This window comes from Oncorhynchus kisutch, linkage group LG6 (assembly GCF_002021735.2).
Source record: "Oncorhynchus kisutch isolate 150728-3 linkage group LG6, Okis_V2, whole genome shotgun sequence".
Lineage (NCBI taxonomy): Eukaryota > Metazoa > Chordata > Actinopteri > Salmoniformes > Salmonidae > Oncorhynchus > Oncorhynchus kisutch.
This window is the reverse complement of record NC_034179.2, coordinates 29828751-29847134: the sequence shown is the minus strand read 5'-3', so window position 1 is coordinate 29847134 and position 18384 is coordinate 29828751. Positions and strand designations below refer to the sequence as shown.

Here is an 18384-nt window from a genome sequence, read left to right as displayed (position 1 = left end):
TTTTGATTTGACACACAAATCCACATACTTAGAACCGATACAGTATATCACACAGGCCTCAGTCATAAATATATATTTTTTTCTGCATACTACTTTTACACTGGTTTACATGTAAATGTCTTCCTCAATCACTCCAGTACCCCTGCACATTGAAATAATGGTACTGCACGACCTGTATATAAATCTGTATATATCTGCATTCATGTGTTTCATTTTTTTCTTCTCTCCATTTCACTTGTTTTATTTCTTATCTATTTTACTATATCTATTGTGCATTATAGGAAAAGAGCTCACAAGTTATGTACTGTACTGTTTTACACATACTTTATTCTGTGCATGTGACAAAAATTGTAACAATTTATACTACGTTTCAGTTGAAAACTCAGAATTTAACACTTAGAGGACAGTTACAGTATTGGGCCTAGGGGCTCTAACTTCAGATAGTCATAGCAATTTGTTGCAAAGTGAGTGAGCAGTTGTGGTATACACTGCACTTCCACCTATTAGTTAGTACATACAGACATGTTTAAGATTTCTAAACTTTACAATAGTTACATGACGTATGTCTAGTTGTAGAGACAGGGACCAGCAGTTTCGGAATAAAATATTGAAGACTGAGCGCAGTCTACTCCCCCACCGCCCCCACCCTTCCGAGCTATCAGGGAGCTACGTGATTGGTCCAGGCCTGAAAACAGCCTTAAGGATCTAGAATGTTGTACAGGCCTCTCATTTGCACCATGAGAAATATAACCTAATTTAACAAGAAGACTACGGAAAGACTGTTTGAACCCGAAAAGTGTCATTTAAAAAAGACACCAGTGACTTGGTTTGGTAAGTATGTATTACGTTTAATGCAATATGACAACGAGGCCTTGTCACGAAGGCCTACGGGCCTCCACCCCAGTCGAAAAAGGCAACAATGGTGGCTAGCTAGCCAAGCTAATTAACGGAATAGCTAGCTCGGAAATATATCGTGACTTTTGCAAGCCGATGTTCATTTGTGTTTTCTTTCAGTGCACACTTTCTAAAGTATATACACAGTTGTGGGGTTACTGCGTTTATTTTACTGATAATATTGATTACAATTGCTGGGAATGCTATTGCTAACTAGTTAGCTCGCTAATTTAGCACAGAACAGAAAAACATTTGCAAAGCATCAGTATTGCACACTTGTTGGAGTCCTGAAAAAAAATCATAGATTCGACGTATGCTTAAATATCATTTAGCATATTATTCATGTGTATTCATTATTTTTGCTACAGTCACCTGTGCGCTCGCGCTATACGTCATTGTTGGCGGGGTTGTGTGCCCACAATGTAAACAGAAGCCGCCATATTTATTGCGTCTGGGCGCTCTCTCTGCTGTCTGTCTGTCAGTGGGTTGTAACTAGATGGCGTACAGCTACGACCGGAAGTGACTTTTCGTGGCAGGCTAGGAGAGCATTTTAGCTAACCCTTTTCCTAACCTTAACCTCATTATCCTAACCTGCTACGTTAATGATCCTAACCTGCTACGAAAAAGTAACTTCCTGTCATAACGGTATTCCAACAAGGTAGGATAATTTACGCGGCTGTGACTAGATGCAGTACAGCTACAACCGGAAGGGACGTTTCCTAGCAGGTTAGGAGAGCATTGTAGCTAACCCTTTTCCCAACATTAACCTAATTCTCCAAACCTGACATTCTCCTAACCTAATCAAGCATTATAGCTGTCTGCTTTATTTCCACAAAATAATTATTTTTCAGGATAGATAATATAATGGAAACTGATTTATCGGCTATGTGTTTTCCTTTTCTCTATTTCAAGTGTCGCCTCCCTTGCTGATGACAACAACAAAAAGCATAACACTTCACTGATGGTTTGAGAGCTCAGCATCAAATGTGAATGCTGAAATGCAATGTGTTTTTAATCTTTCAGTCTTAACATTTAGTAGTTTTTATGTCAATGTTTATTCAGCATTGATGAAGATCAGTCTGTTGATTATTTAATTGAATCAAATGTGTTGACACATTTGTATTGATTTATGCATTGACAGAGGTCCTGATTGAATGAATAAAATGAGATCAACTTAATCCTCTCCTCTTTTGTGTTTGCACCAGACAGGATACAAATAGAATGGACCGTGGTGGAGGGGTCTTGAACTTTCAGATGCAGAACTCAAAGATGCAACACACAATGATAATGCAGGATTTTGGTATGTCATCTCTATCAATACTCCATGGCCTTTTGTTCATTTGACTGTGTCTGTGTATGTTCGATCTGATAAGATGAGTCTAACAGTTCCTCCTGACTTCCCCAGTGGCAGGTATGGGTGGCATGGCTCACATCGACGGTGACCACATTGTGGTGTCTGTGCCAGAGGCGGTGCTGGTGTCAGATGTGGTGACTGATGAGGAGGGCATCACATTTGAGCATGACCTGGGCTCAGAGGTTGTAGAGGGGCCAGACATCTGCTGCAGTGACGACCCTGACGGCATGATCATGACTGAGTCGGTCCTGGGGGCCGAGGTGGCCATCGATGAGGTGCTGGACTCAGACCACCATCAACATGTGCTGACAGCAGAGCTCATAGAGGAATCTGACAGTGTTCCTGACCGGGTGTTTGAGATGGTCACGGAGGAGATCATGGTCTCTAACTGCAACTCAGAGACATATGTGGAGGAGATGGAAGACTCTGCAGTCACCATCGAGGAGCAGGACGATGAGGATGGGGGGAGTGTCTCTGAGGACTACCTGGTGATCTCCTGTAAGTCGCGTACATCTTCTGTTCTTAGAACTACTAGCCTTTCATGGTAAGGTTGTATTCGGCGCATGTGACAAATACAATTTGATTTGATTTGGTCCAAGACTGACAGAATAATTGCCTTCAATAGGATGAATCAGAGAATGTACACACCCCTACATATTTATTTGGACAGTGAAACTTAAACGATTAATTTAGCTCTATACTCCAGCATTTTTGATTTGAGATCAAATGTTTTATGACGCGAAAGAACAACATAATCTGAAACACAACCAAAACAAACTGAAAATGCATCCAACAAGCTTGACGTGCTCATTGTGTGCTAGGAATATGGGACCAAAACTCTAAACTTAAGACTAACTTGAATACACGATAAGTGAATTTGCCCAAATACTTTAGACACCTTCAAATGGGGTGACTAGATACATAAAGTGCATTCATTTGTAAAAGGTAAAACAGATATGTATGAAAATACCTTCAAATAAAAGGTCACATTCTGTACTGTCGCCTCATATGAAACATTTGATCTCAAATTCAAAATGCTATATTATAGAGCCAAATTATGAGTTTTAGCTTCACTGTCTAAATAAATACGCAGGGGAGTGAACAATAATTGTGCTGTTTGTGCAGTGGATGATGTTGAGGAGAAGTTGGACATGGAGGACACGCCCCTTAAGATGGGTTCTGAGGTGATGCCTGAGGAGGATGGCTCCAAAGAGGGCGACTACGACTCTGAGTGCATCAAAGTCTACATCTTCAAGGCAGAGGCTGATGATGATGTTAACATAGGCGAGGACTGCTATTATTTGGCTTTCTGAAAGTTACGACTTATTTGAAAGGCACACCTCTGTTTAGTTTTCCTGACTTCAGACGTTTACTGTGAGTGCAGGTGGCACAGAGATTGTAGCTGAGAGTGACTTCCACAACGGTCACACAGTGCTGGAGACTGGGGGCATTGGCAAGCTGTCTCGAGAGAAGATGGTCTACATGGCAGTGAAAGACCCTTCCCAGGAGGATTCAGAGATCAGTGAGTCCCCTGAATTACCAGCACTTCCTCCAATCCCTTACACACATCAGATCATATGTCTGTCTTATTATTTTTGTCCCAATAAGTGGTTGTAGTATTAAATATAATGACTACGTTTTGCTTGTCTCTGAGCAGACTGTGCTGAGATGGCAAATGAGGTGTACATGGAGGTGATAGTGGGAGAGGAGGATGCCCCTGCCATTCAGGACTCCCTGGAAGACTCTAGCCATAATAAGAACTTTGGCACCATAGCCTGGGCTGCAGCTTATGGTAAAGCTGACTCCTTTCCTTCATAGGCATGCATTCAGTATGCTGTAAGATAGAATTCTACATTTAGCCTTACATTTCGATTTTGTTCACATCATGATTTTTTAGTGTTGAATTGGTGGATGTGGTATATGACATAGGCTCAAAATAATTTTCTCTAGGTAACAGTCTGGACTCCAGGCTGGAGAACAAGAACAACACAGGTACACATTACCTGAAGATCAGCGACAGCCTGAGTACAAGTAGAGCTCTCAAACAGAATATCAAGAAAAAGAAGAAGGGAGAGACACGTCAGTGTCAGACAGGTATGGGGTTCTATGTTCATTAAACCACACAATTTTATAATATTAGTTTTTAGCTGTAGTCCTAACACTGCCTGTTCTTTTTCTTCCACTCTTCTCCCCAGCTGTGATCATTGGTCCAGATGGCCAACCTCTGACTGTGTACCCCTGTCACATCTGCGGGAAAAAGTTCAGATCACGAGGCTTCCTGAAAATCCACATGAAGAACCACCCGGACCACATGTTCAAGAAGAAGTACCAGTGCACAGACTGTGACTTTACCACCAACAAGAAGGTCAACTTCCACAACCACATGGAGGGCCACAAGCTCATAGTGAAGAGTGACAGGGTACCAGAGTTCACTGAGTTCACGCGGCGTTACTGTGTAGAGAGCCCCCTCAGCTCCAACAAGCTCATCCTGCGTGACCAGGAACCCAAGCTGCACCACTGTAAGTACTGTGACTATGAGACAGCCGAGCAGGGTCTGCTCAACCGCCACCTGCTGGCTGTGCACAGCAAGAGCTTTGCCCATGTATGTGTGGAGTGTGCGAAGGGTTTCCGCCACCCCTCAGAGCTCAAGAAGCACATGAGGACCCACACAGGTGAGAAGCCTTACCAGTGCCAGCACTGTGAGTTCCGCTGTGCCGACCAGTCCAACCTAAAGACCCACATAAAGAGTAAGCATGGTGCTGAGCTGCCCTTCAAGTGTGGACACTGCCCCCAGGCCTTCCCTGACGAGCGGGAGCTGCAGAGGCACATGGAGATCTTCCAGGGCCACAAGACGCACCAGTGTCCGCACTGCGAGCACAAAAGCACCAACTCCAGTGACCTGAAGCGCCACATTATCTCTGTGCACACCAAAGACTTCCCTCACAAGTGTGATGTGTGTGAGAAGGGCTTCCACCGGCCTTCGGAGCTCAAAAAACATGCAGAGACTCACAAAGGTGCCAGGCTGCACCAGTGCCGCCACTGTGACTTCAAGACGCCGGACCCGTTCATACTCAGCCGCCACATCCTGTCCGTCCACACCAAAGACTTGCCATTCAAGTGCAAGCGCTGTCGACGGGGCTTCAGGCATCAGCTGGAACTGAAGAAGCACATGAAGACCCACAGTGGACGGAAAGTGTACCAGTGCCAGTACTGTGAGTACAGCTCCTCTGACGCTTCTGGTTTCAAACGGCACGTCATATCCATCCACACCAAGGACTATCCCCACCGTTGTGACTACTGCACTAAAGGCTTCCGTAGGCCCTCTGAAAAGAGCCAGCACATTGCGCGGCATCACAAGGACGTTTTAATGTAGAGTTCCACTTCACACACCCTTTCCCATATTCAGAACAATCCTATTCTCACTCACTATAGAGCAGGGAAATACAATGGTTTCAATGTGGTAAAGGATGGCAATTGTCACATTTTCTTACAACTTTATTAGTTATTTATTAACCTTATCCTCACATCACCATTAGTACTCAAACCTAGGGTGCTATTCAAACAAACTTCGTCAGGCAAGTCCTGAATCAGAACATTGCTGAAAGCGCATTTTTTTCAGTAGTATGCTTGTGCATGCCTGGATTGTTTGAATAGCACAACACTTGTTATATGCAGTGTCAGTGCTAAGATAATTTGATTTGAACTAATGCCATGTTTGATTGACTGCTGACTATTCTCATTTTGACCTTGGGATAACTGTTCTCTGACAAGTCATTGTATGATTTTTTTAGTACTGTTTCTGCTAGCAATAAATTGTGAAAATAGTGCATTTTAAAGACCCAGTTATAATTGCAAATGTAAACAGTCGTCTGTGTCAGTTTTCTCTGTATTCAAAGGGATGGAAAGGGGATGTGGACGACTCGGCTTTGTACTCGTATGTGTCCATTATGCATTGAAATAATCGCTTGTCAGACAATCAGGGGTTTTACATTTTTCCCATGTGTGCACTACTAAAATCATTTTGCTCAGAGCCAACAACATGTTCACTATCAGGACTGTCTCTCATGCATCAGACAAAATCAGTGTTATCTATTCTCATGTCTCAACTGAAATGTTAGGAGCTCCTTTAGTAAATAAAGACATCTCCTGATAAATTGTTCACCCCAACCATTCATTCACTCTTCGTATGAACTTTTTGCCATCATTCATTCAGTAACAAATAATCTAGCAACAGGTGAATTTGTGTTAAGATGACACTGCTTTGCATCTTACATGGGCACCTACTGACATCAAGTCATCCCGTGATTGACCTAGAGAGGTGAAATCAAGATGTTTTTTGTTTATTGATTTAGAATGATGAACATCTGATTTGTGGAAATGTACTTTTTGAAATATCTTTGAAGGGTATAGATAACCCCCCCCCCCCCCCATGACAAAACTGATCAGTTTCTCTGATTTGACTATTTTATAGGTATGTGTTTGGGTAAAATGAATATTTTTGTTTTATTCTATAAACTATTGACAACATTTCTCCCAAATTAAAATATTGTCATTTAGAGCATTTATTTGCAGAAAATGACAACTGATCCTCCACCAAATTTCAGTGGGTGCAAGACCTGGAGAGGCCTACAAGCCACAGTGTCTCGCACCCACTGTGAAATTTGGTGGAGGATCGGTGATGATCTAGGGTCTAAGTTAAAACATTAGTATTGTGTTGTTTAAAAATGAATATGAACCTATTTTCTTTGAATTATTTGAGGTCTGACAACACCGCATCTTTTTTGTTATTTTTTACCAGTTGTTTGGACACACCTCATTCAATGGTTTTTCTTTATTTTTACTATTTTCTACATTGTAGAATAATAGTGAAGACATCAACACTATGAAATAACACATTTGGAATCATGTAGTAACCAAAAAAACTGTTAAACAAATCAAAATATATTTTAAATTTGAGATTCTTCAAAGTCGCCACCCTTTGCCTTGATGACAGCTTTGGCATTCTCTCAACCAGCTTCATGATGTAGTCACCTGGAATGCATTTCAATTAACAGGTATGCTTTTTTAAAAGTTAATTTGTGGAATTTCTTTCCTTAATGCTTCTTAAAACTGCTTCTTAAAACTTCAAGAACTTCTAAAGTTTCTTTAAGTGGAGTCGCAAAAACCATCAAGCGCTATGATGAAACTGGCTCTTATGAGGACCGCCACAGGAAAGGAAGACCCAGAGTTACCTCTGCTGCAGAGGATAAGTTCATTAGAGTTACCAGCCTCAGAAATTGCGGCCCAAATAAATGCTTAACAGAGTTCAAGTAACAGACACATCTCAACATCAAATGTTCAGAGTAGACAGTGAACCTGGCCTTCATGGTCGAATTGCTGCAAAGAAACCACTACTAAAGGACACCAATAAGAAGAAGAGACTTGCTTGGGCCAAGAAACACAAGTAATGGACATTAGGCTGGTGGAAATCTGTCCTTTGGTCTGAGTCCAAATTTGAGATTTTTAGTTCCAACCGTCGTCTTTGTGAGATGCAGAGTAGGTGAACGGATGATCTCTGCAAGTGTTGTTCCCACCGTGAAGCATTGAGGAGGATGTGTGATGGTGCTTTGCTGGTGACACTGTCAGTGATTCATTTTGAATTCAAGGCACACTTAACCAGCATGGCTACCACAGCATTCTGCAACGATACACCATCCCATCTGGTTTGCGCTTAGTGGGACTCTCATTTGTTTTCAACAGGACAATGACCCAACACACCTCTAGTCGGTGTAAGGGCTATTTTACCAAGAAGGAGAGTGATGGAGTGCAGATGACCTGGCCTCCACAATCCCCCGACCTCAACCCAATTGAGATGGTTTGGGATGAGTTGGACTGCAGAGTGAAGGAAAAGCAGCCAACAAGTGCTCAGCATATGTTTTTGGAAATAGTTTTAAAAAATAAAGAAAAACCCTCGAATGAGTATGTGTCTAAACTTTTGACTGGTACTGTGGAAATATATATATATATAATTAATTTGTTACAAATCAGACTAGTCTAAAAAGGGTATTACTTAGCAGGGTTGGGGTTAGTTCCACAAATTATATTAAAATTAAATTCCCTCCCTGTAAATTCCATGTAATTAAATTCAAATTCCATGTCAGTTTAGAGAAATCAATTCCTCTCAATCCAGTGTTAGGTATATTCCAAGAATTCAATTACCAATTTCATATTATCCACAATGCCACAAATTCTCAATTGAATTCAATTCCATCAGGCTTTCAGGCTGATAATGTCACCGTTCAGACAGCCTAGCTATACTGGAAATATAGAAATACAAGCTGGAATGATTTAAAACAAATCCTGCAGTCAATTTTTGATACTTGTGCATTAATTAAATTAACTGGGAAATGTACACATTGAATTCCAAAGATTCGTTTTTATTTTACAATTCCAACTCAAAACAGTCAAATTCCATAACTTGAAGATTGTTGAAATTGGAATTGAATTCAATGTAAATTCTCCACTTCATGAGTGAATTCAAGAATTTAATTGGAATTTAAAATTAAATTGGAATTGACCCCAAACCTGTTACTAAATCCGTAGCACAGAAGATCCATCTTATTGCGCGATTAACATTTAAAGGTAATTTTTCTGTGAATGTGGGAACATTGCCTTTAAATTTAAAATGTTTGCTATGTTAAATGAAAGTTTGAAATTAGATATGAATTATATTTTGGTCATTGTAATAGTGAAATTGGTGGAGCTCCACTTCCTTCCTAGTTCAGTCCAGGGTCCCTCTGTTTATCCTCAGTAGAGTCTCCCCATCTGGGCTCGGGGAAACTGGGACCTGGGGTTGTACTCCGGAGCTGAGTAGAGGGGAGCAGGTGAACTGGGCACAGGAGACCCAGACATGCCTTCTCTCTAGAAGATAGAAACAGATCTCATGTCAAAACACTGCTTTCTATATCAGCCTGGTCATCTAGGGGCTAACTAACATGGACCTTTAGGCTAAGATTAAAGCCATGTTTCAGCCACAGTTTCGCCCTACAGTTTGCTTGTCCAGTTGATCAGTTGAATTCATCATACTGTTCAATAGAGGGAAGCAATCACTCACCATCATGCCGTTGTATCCAGGTGGGGGCTGTGTTGGTCTCATATGCTGGTCGTCATAACGGTCTGGAGGTGGTGCTCTGTCTTCATACGGGTTCCTTGGCGATGGAGACTTGGGATAGGGGTTACCCAGGGGCTGTGTCATACCTGTAGCATAGCTGACAGTTCAAAACAATACTTATGATGTTGTTGAAAGGGCACATGATCATATAAATTGACATGGAACAAAGTACTGTAGCAGATTGAAAGCACACAAATCAAAAGAAACGGGGTTGTATGGCTGGCTCCCAGGGTTGGCTAAAAATGATCTATTTAAAGTAGGTCGCATACTGCTTGGTGAAGGGCTGAGAGAGCATAGAGATCAACATTTCAACAGTAGATTTTTTTTGGTCAATAACAAAAGATAAAATAACATGCTGGAAATGGGTATGGATAACGTCAGTGTCATGCTCCTCAAATCACTGGATGACTACTAAAACTGTGTAGAGGGAGCATTGTCCTGTTGTCGTCTCTAATTTTGTAGAACTTTTTGTCTATCACAGAGAATTGTATGTTAACACAAACAAAATGTGTACAACATCACTGCCATTGAACAAAGTATTATACTGAAAAACACAAAAACTAGCTTACTTGTATGGCTGGCTTGGAGGATAGGCCAAAGACGATCTATCTAAAGAGGGTCGAATACTGTTTGGTGAAGGGCTAAGAGAATAGAATAAAGAGAACAATATAGTAAACGGGATAATTTTTTCTTTTTTGAAAAGAGGACCACAGTAATTCCTGATTACTTTTGGGGGTTTATTTAACTAAGTTTTAAAAAATGTTTTGCTTAGAATGTATTTTGGATACATTCCATTTGACAGTCTTACATGGGCTTACCTGTACGGCTGGCTTGTAAGGTTTGTCAAAGACGATCTATCTAAAGTGGGCTGCATGCCGTTTGGTTGGGGGCTAAGAGAGTAGAGAGATCAACATTTCAATTAAAGAACATTATAACATTGCAGACCAAATAAGGATCCCCATAATGAAAGTGAAAACCAGTGGCATGTTGAATTTTGTTCAGACAGCTAACCTGTAAGGGCTGTTGGGTAAGTTGGCCATGGGAAACCTCTCCTGGGTGGGCTGAATACTGGAGGGCTTTGGCCGATTCTTCAGAAATAAGACAAATAGAGACAGTTGCTCAGGGCAATGTTTACTGTTCAAAATGTAAAAATGTTGCTTGACAGTGTAATAAACTAAAACAGAGATTGTTGCTACATAATCTAATGGGACAATATAATGTACAATAACAAAGACAAGGAAATGCTTCAATATTGTGGTGCGAAACTCCTGGTGAAATGCATAGCACATAGAATTAAACAGGTTTCACTAGATAACTGTTCATTCTGATCAAACAGGCTTTTTACATGGACGATACATTGAAGATAATATACGACAATAACTTGAAACAATAGAACACTATGGAAAATCAAAGAAACCGGGCCTAGTTTTCATAGCAGATTTTGAAAAGGCTTTTGATAAAGTACGATTACAATTTATATTTTCAGTAGCAGTCAAAATTTTGGACACACCTACTCATTCAAGGGTTTTTCTTTATTTTTAGTATTTTATACATTGTAGAATAGTAGTGAAGACATCAAAACTATGAAATAACACATACAGATTCATGTAGTAACCAAAAAATATATTCTACGTTTTAGATTCCTCAATGTAGCCACCCTTTGCCTTGATGACAGCTTTGCACTCTTGGTATTCTCTGAACCAGCTTCACCTGGAATGCTTTTCCAACCGTCTTGAAGGAGTCCCACATATGCTGAGCACTTATTGACTGCTTTTCCTTTAGTCTGCGGTCCAACTCATCCCAAACCATCTCAGTTGGGTTGAGGTTGGGTGATTGTAGAGGGCAGGTCATCTGATGCAGCACTCCATCACTCTCCTTCTTGGTCAAATAGCCCTTACACAGCCTGGAGGTGTGTTGGGTCATTGTCCTGTTGAAAACAAATGATAGTCCCACTAAGCGCAAACCAGATGAGATGGAGTATTGCTGAAGAATGCTGTGGTAGCCATGCTGGTTAAGTGTGGGTTGAATTCTAAATAAATCACTGACAGTGTCACCAACGTGGCACCCACAGACCATCACACCTCCTCCTCCATGCTTCACTGTGGGAACCACACATGCAGAGATCATCCGTTCACCTACTCTGGTCTCACAAATACACGGCGGTTGTAACCAAAAATCTCAAATTTGGACTCATCAGACCAAAGGACAGATTTCCACCAGTCTAATGTCCATTGCTCGTGTTTCTTGGCCCAAGCAAGTCTCTTCTTCTTATTGGTGTCCTTTAGTAGTGGTTTCTTTGCAGCAATTCGACCATGAAGGCCTGATTCACACAGTCTCCTCTGAACAGTTGATGTTGAGAAGTGTCTGTTACTTGAACTCTGTAAAGCATTTATTTGGGCTGCAATTTCTGAGGCCAGTAACTCTAATGAACTTATTCTCTGCAGCAGAGGTAACTCTGGATCTTCCTTTCCTGGGAGTCAGTTTCGTCATAGTGCTTGATGGTTTTTTTCGACTGCACTTGAAGAAACTTTCAAAGTTCTTGATATTTTCCAGATTAACTGACCTTCATGTCTTAAAGTAATGATAGACTGTCATTTCTCTTTGCTTATTTGAGCTGTTCTTGCTATAATATGGACTTTTTTTGACCAAATAGGGCTATCTTCTGTATACCACCACTACCTTGTCACAACACAACTGATTGGCTCAAGTGCATTAAGGAGGAAAGGAATTCCACAAATGAACTTTTAATCAGGCACACCTGTTAATTGAAATGCATTCCAGGTGACTACATCATGAAGCTGGTTGAGAGAATACCAAGAGTGTGCAAAGCTGTCATCAAGGCAAAGGGTGGCTGCTTTGAAGAATCTCAAATTTAAAATATATTTAGATTTGTTTAACACTTTTTTGGTTACTAAATGATTCCATATGTGTTATTTCATAGTTTTGATGTCTTCAATATTATTCTACAATGTAGAAAAAACTAAACATAATGAAAAACCCTTGAATGAGTAGGTGTGTCCAAATATTTCACTGGTACTTACTGTAGATATCTATATATATAAAAAAAGAAAAATATATATTTCTGTTACCAGAACACTGTGTAAAAAAGTGCCATGCATGTATGTATGTATGTAATATGTCAAATGCATATGTAAAATGTATGTATTGGTGGCAAAAAAGCTGTAAAAACAAAGTTATTTTTGTCCTCCGAAGAGGGGGTTAATAATAAAAATACAAATTAGAATAAAAAAATTGAAGACGAGGGAATTCAGGACTATTCAGCTATGTACAATAGCCATGGCGATGTAAATCATCCTGTGATTTGTACCAGTGCAAAGGCTGTTTCTCGCCATCTCCTATGGTCACTAGAGTTTAGTACCCTGTGATTTGGTTGGTTTTACGACCTTAGAAGAATACCTGCAGTTTAATTTATCTGAGGTAAAAGATTAACTCATAATTGCTGGGAGATAAAGAATCCCTAATTTAGCAAGATCTCTGGATGTGTCATCACCATTGGAAATATCATTATACTATATGTTGGTCAAATACCATGTGGAGATTTAAGTAAAGGACTCAAGCTACTCACCGGCATGTCTGAGGCAAACACAGTGTTGGTGAACATGTCATCTTGGTTATTTCTATCATATGTTGTTGGTGACATTGCATTATTTGTGTAACTGGAAAGAGTGAAATATACATTATAAATATATGATAAGTGTCTAGTCATTTCAAACCTGAAACAAGACTGTGGACAAATGTACCCTACAGAGGGTAGTGCATACGCCCAGTACATCACTGGGGCTAAGCTGCCTGCCATCCAGGACCTCTACACCAGGCGGTGTCAGAGGAAGGCCCTATAAATTGTCAAAGACCCCAGCCACCCCAGTCATAGAATGTTTTCTGTACTACCACATGGCAACCCTAACCCTAACCGAAGCGCCAAGTCTAGGACCAAAAGGCTTCTCAACAGTTTTTACCCCGAAGTCATAAGACTCCTGAACAAGTAATCAAATGGCTACCTGGACTATTTCTTTACTTGTCTATTGTTCACCTAATACCTATTTTTACTTAAAGATCGCACTGTTGGTTAGAGCCTGTAAGTAAGCATTTCACTGTAAGGTCCTTTGTACCTGTTGTATTCGGCGCACGTGACAAATAAACTTTGATTTTGATTTGATCTGAATCAATTCTGTTAAATATTTTTAACAAGCTTATTTCCTGATACTAGGTGCCATACAATGTGCAAAACACATGGAAATAATTAGCCTTGTCCAAACTCTCTCCCCCTCTCACCCCTCTGTCCGATCCTTTTGTTTCTCAGCTGGTTTCCTTGAGTAATGGACACACTGGACCGTCACACCAACAATAGCAGCCAGGGCCAATCCTGGTAGAGTTGCTACCAGGGCGAAGGTCAAGATGGTCCACTCAAAGTCGCAATTCTCCCCTATGTACCACGTGTTTATGTAGTTGTTACACCTGAAAAGGAACACAACAGCAAATTCTGAATACTTTTCTAATTAGGTCTGATGCCAAAACGCAAAATATACAAATATAGACAAATATGCACTGAGTATACAAAACACTAAGAACACCTGCTCTTTCCATGACCTAGACTGACCAGGTGAATCCAGGTGAAAGCTATGATCCCTAATTGATGTCACTTGTTAAGGCAGAGATCGAAATGTACACAATAGTTACCCAGAGAAAAATGAGGGAGGGTCGTGTTTTTTCAATTTCAAGCAGGGGGGGGGTTTAGTATTTATTTATTTTTGTCCAGGGGAGGGTCATGTAATTATTAATTGATTAAATTATTATAGTAGGCTATCTCATGGCTTTACGAAAAGCATGCTCGGAAAAGCACGGGGTGAAGTTATATTTCTAATGTACTTCTTTCCCAATCGTGAGCCCGGCCTGCCCTGCTCTTGCTGATGTAAAACCTTTTGTACTGCCTAACCGATGACTGTACTGTGTACGTTGGCACTTCAGGAGGCGAGAGAGAGAAAAAAGCCATATATGTGAGCACAGACTACGCATACTGATGTCCTGTTCAGTTTGAGAGGGAGAGCATGAAGGTGAGAAGGGGGACCGTAGGTAAGCTTGCTACAGCTATAATTGATTTGAATAAAAACAATGTTTCTTTGCCCATAAGTAAACTATTTATCAGAGTTATTGACCTCACATAAGCCATATTCGAGTAATTTACAAAACTTGCATTACTATGAAGCGGCAGCCGTGGAGATGGACAGTGTATGGGTGCTGAATAGGCTAATTCGAGAAGGCCTAATTCATTTAAACAGTCTTCATATTGTAATTTAAGTTAGGTAAATTACTCGAATTGTAATTTAGGCTATTAACAACAAGAGGTATTTGTGTTGGAGAATATTTCTTCCTATTCAAGAAATTATCGAAAAGCCTACCTGTTTGACAGACAAAATGATAGTCTACTATCCAAACATAATAGCCCATAGATGTAGCTATGCTCTCTTGGGCAAATACATGAAACAAGCTCCAGTAGGCTAATAATTTTGAGTGTGGACTGTATTAATGTACTGTATTGTAATATATGGACTGGACTTACGCTCCTCGTTCAAACCATGATGCTGGGAGAGAACATGCGATCATGGTGCAGGACATGTGGCCTAAAAAATTACAATTATACATGTAGGCTAGTGAATTTGATTTTAATTTTGAAATATAATAGGGCCTGTTTTACATTTATATAATTAGTAGGCTGAGTATATACACCTTTCATAATATTTCCCGTAGCCAACCGACTCTTTTTCTCTCTGTTGTTGCTTCATTCCTTCCTGGCTTTAACAGTTAAATTAAATACACTTTGTTGTCCTTATCTTCATCATTGTAATGAATAATATAGGACTAGAATAAGATGCAGACGGCTTTCATTTCTCTTCATTAAGATTGAATCGTTATGGTTTCTGAATAAATAACTGCTACAGCCTACCGCCATCACGCGTTGGCTCTTCTTTCAAACTACCCGTGACTGCTGTGTTTAACATTCAGAGAATAAGAGCTTGCATCGTTCATCGAATATTAGTATAAATGTCCAGCAAGCTATTCTAGTCTAGCTTCTCCTGCGTCTCCAAGAGCTAAATATCCTTTTTGTAAGGAGAGAGGCCAGCAGAGCACAAGTACTATTTTGACTGGTACTGTATATAAACTCAGCAACAACAAAAAACGCCCTCTGACCGTCAACAGCGTTACTTTTCAACTAACTTAACATGTGTACATATTTGTATGAACATAACAAGATTCAACTACTGAGACATAAACTAATTTCCACAGACATGTAACTAACAGAAATGTAGTAATGTGTGGGGGGGGCAAAATCAAAAGTAACAGTCAGTATCTGGTGTGGTCACCATCTACAGTAAGTACTGCAGTGCATCTCCTCCTCATGGACTGCACCAGATTTGCCCGTTCTTGCTGTGATATGTTACCCCACTCTTCCACCAAGGCGCCTGCAAGTTCCCAGACATTTCTGGGGGGAATGGCCCTAGCCCTCACCCTCCGATCCAACAGGTCCCAGACATGCTCAATGGGTGGGAGATCCGGGCTCTTCGCTGGCCATGGCAGAACACTGACATTCCTGTCTTGCAGGAAATCACGCACAGAACGAGCAGTATGGCTGGTGGAATTGTCATGCTGGAGGGTCGTGTCAGGATGAGCCTGCAGGAAGTGTACCACATGAGGGAGGAGGATGTCTTCCCTGTAACACACAACGTTGAGATTGCCTGCAATGACAACAAGCTCAGTCCAATGATGCTGTGACACACCACCCCAGACCATGACGGACCCTCCACCTCCAAATCAATCCCGCTCCAGCGACGGCGGGTTTGTGCCCATAGGCGGAGTTGTTGCCGGTGATGTCTGGTGAGGACCTGCCTTACAACAGGCCTACAAGCCCTCAGTCCAGCCTTTCTCAGCTTATTGCGAACAGTCTCAGCACTGATTGAGGGATTGTGCGTTCATGGTGTAACTCGGGCAGTTGTTGTTGCCATCCTGTACCTCTCCCGTAAGTGTGCTGTTCGGATATACCGATCCTGTGCAGGTGTTGTTACACGTGGCCTGCCACTGGGAGGACGATCAGCTGTCCATCCTGTCTCCCTGTAGCGCTGTCTTAGGCGTCTCACAGTACGGACATTGCAATTCATTGCCCTGGCAATATATATATAAACTCTTCAAAAAAAGAAACGTCCCTGTATATATATATTATATATATATATATATATATATATTATTTTTTGTGTCTGCATAATATGCATAAAAATGTATTTGGGAAAATTATTCAATTGTATTCCATGATATTGTTGTTACAAACTGGATTTGTGTTGACTGTGATATTCTTGGGAAGTATGGTCTAAGGGCAAACACTGAATATCATAGAGACAAACCAGGCCTACCTGATGATATGCGGCTGCTGTATTCAACATTGATTGGCTTTCTCTCTAATTCATTGCATGATACTTCAGTTGTAACTGGTTCTGTTGCGCAAAATTATTGCAGTTGACAGACAACTTTAGCACTGTTACAAACTTAGACTCCTATTTTTGAACAACAGCTCGTATAGAAATCAAAATGTCTCTGTTGCTGCAGCATGCGCTAATTCGTTGTCATGCTCTGCTGTAGTATTAAAACAGACTCTACTTGTCTCCACTCATGTAAAATGACATATAATTGTATGAAATGCATTTATAAAAAGCCATTTTTTCAAGGACCGCAAATAAGATGGTAGATTCATGCAGTGCTTTTAGTGTAATAGATATCTTTTCACCCCTACCCTTGTCCACGGTGGTCTGCGAATCCACACCCTTCTTGTTACTTTGCCATGTAAAACTGCATATCTAAGGCTGGTAGGCCTGTTCTCTGCTATCAACTTTATGTTTTAATTAATATATGGCAGGGTTACTTGTTGTTGTTTTTAAGCGTTCAGAGAGTGTAGGGTAAACAAAAATAACTCAATATTAGGAAGATGTTCCTAATGTTTGATATATGCAGTGTATATACAAATATTGAGGGAAAATATTGTAGGAAATACTGAAACATACCTACAAAATGCTTTATTGTCCTTACAGTAGCATTTGCTCTTGTCACTGCATTTAGGTGGTAAATGTGTCCTGCACACTTCAAAGTCCTTTATTCCTACACACAATGTCACTGGATGTAAAAACAAAACATGTCATTGAAACATTACATTTTTCAATTGTTTTGGCTAAACAACATCATGAGCAACTAAAGACACAATTTGATAAAGAGCACTACCTTCAAACAAAGGGCCTAGCCAACAAAGAGCCTATAAAGCAGCAGGACATTGATTTAAATCTATATTTAACATGCCCATTTTAGAAGTGCCATCAGTGCATAGCTACAGTAATGTGACAATATGCCATTTAGCAGACACTTTTATCCAAAGCAACTTAGTCATACGTGCATACATTTTTATGTACAGGGAATCAAACCCACTATCCTGGTGTTGCAAGCATCATGCGCTACGAACTGAGCTACAGATGCTATATAACACAGGTTTGCGTTCCAGATTTCTTCAAAAGATTGCATTGCAGAAAAAGATGCTACTCACAATCTGGTGTCGTATATTGTCCAATAACTGTGACAGGGAGCAGAAATATTAAACCCAGCAAAATATAGCCCTTCATCTTCACTCTTCTATGACCAAATGTATATGAGAGAAGTAATACCAGTCAAACATTTATAGCCTTCTCCCACGTCAGAGCTATACTCATGTTCAGATAATGAGACAATGTAAAGTTTATGGTTAGGCAGGGTATGATCACAAGTACTATCGTAATGATTAGAGTGGTTCTTCCCAATGTAGTGGGGTAGTTCCGTGAAATGAGTGCCTTTTGCATCCATTTGGTATTCAAAACAGACATTGAACATCAAATAGTCAAAGTATATTATAAAAGCAGGTGAGCTGGTTCTACTCTTTTTGGCCATTTTCTGGTGTGTG

At 40.5% G+C, this 18384-nt stretch overlaps 2 protein-coding genes across 3 annotated transcripts; one reads left to right on the top strand and one right to left on the bottom strand.

The window, feature by feature from the left end:
- Positions 1-634: 634 nt before the first annotated feature.
- Positions 635-6422, top strand: LOC109892663 (zinc finger protein 711). Of its 2 annotated transcripts, none has more exons than XM_020485366.2 (8): positions 635-831; positions 2100-2194; positions 2300-2746; positions 3374-3532; positions 3633-3770; positions 3906-4040; positions 4199-4342; positions 4444-6422. In XM_020485366.2, the coding sequence occupies exons 2-8, from the start codon at positions 2116-2118 to the stop codon at positions 5619-5621; spliced, it is 2280 nt and encodes a 759-aa protein (XP_020340955.1). In that variant the 5' UTR covers positions 635-831; positions 2100-2115; the 3' UTR covers positions 5622-6422. The 2 variants fall into 2 exon arrangements, with proteins under 2 accessions (XP_020340955.1, XP_020340956.1); XM_020485367.2 differs by having other exon boundaries at positions 637-831; positions 2104-2194.
- Positions 6423-8648: 2226 nt separating this feature from the next.
- Positions 8649-18323, bottom strand: LOC109891784 (pollen-specific leucine-rich repeat extensin-like protein 2). Its single transcript, XM_031826566.1, has 9 exons — positions 17995-18323; positions 17465-17573; positions 13692-13874; positions 12985-13075; positions 10410-10486; positions 10217-10288; positions 9968-10039; positions 9342-9495; positions 8649-9148 (listed from the first exon to the last, which is right to left on the bottom strand). Exons 1-9 carry the CDS (start codon positions 18068-18070, stop codon positions 9035-9037), a joined length of 948 nt encoding a protein of 315 aa, XP_031682426.1. The 5' UTR covers positions 18071-18323; the 3' UTR covers positions 8649-9034.
- Between the last annotated feature and the right edge of the window lie 61 nt (positions 18324-18384).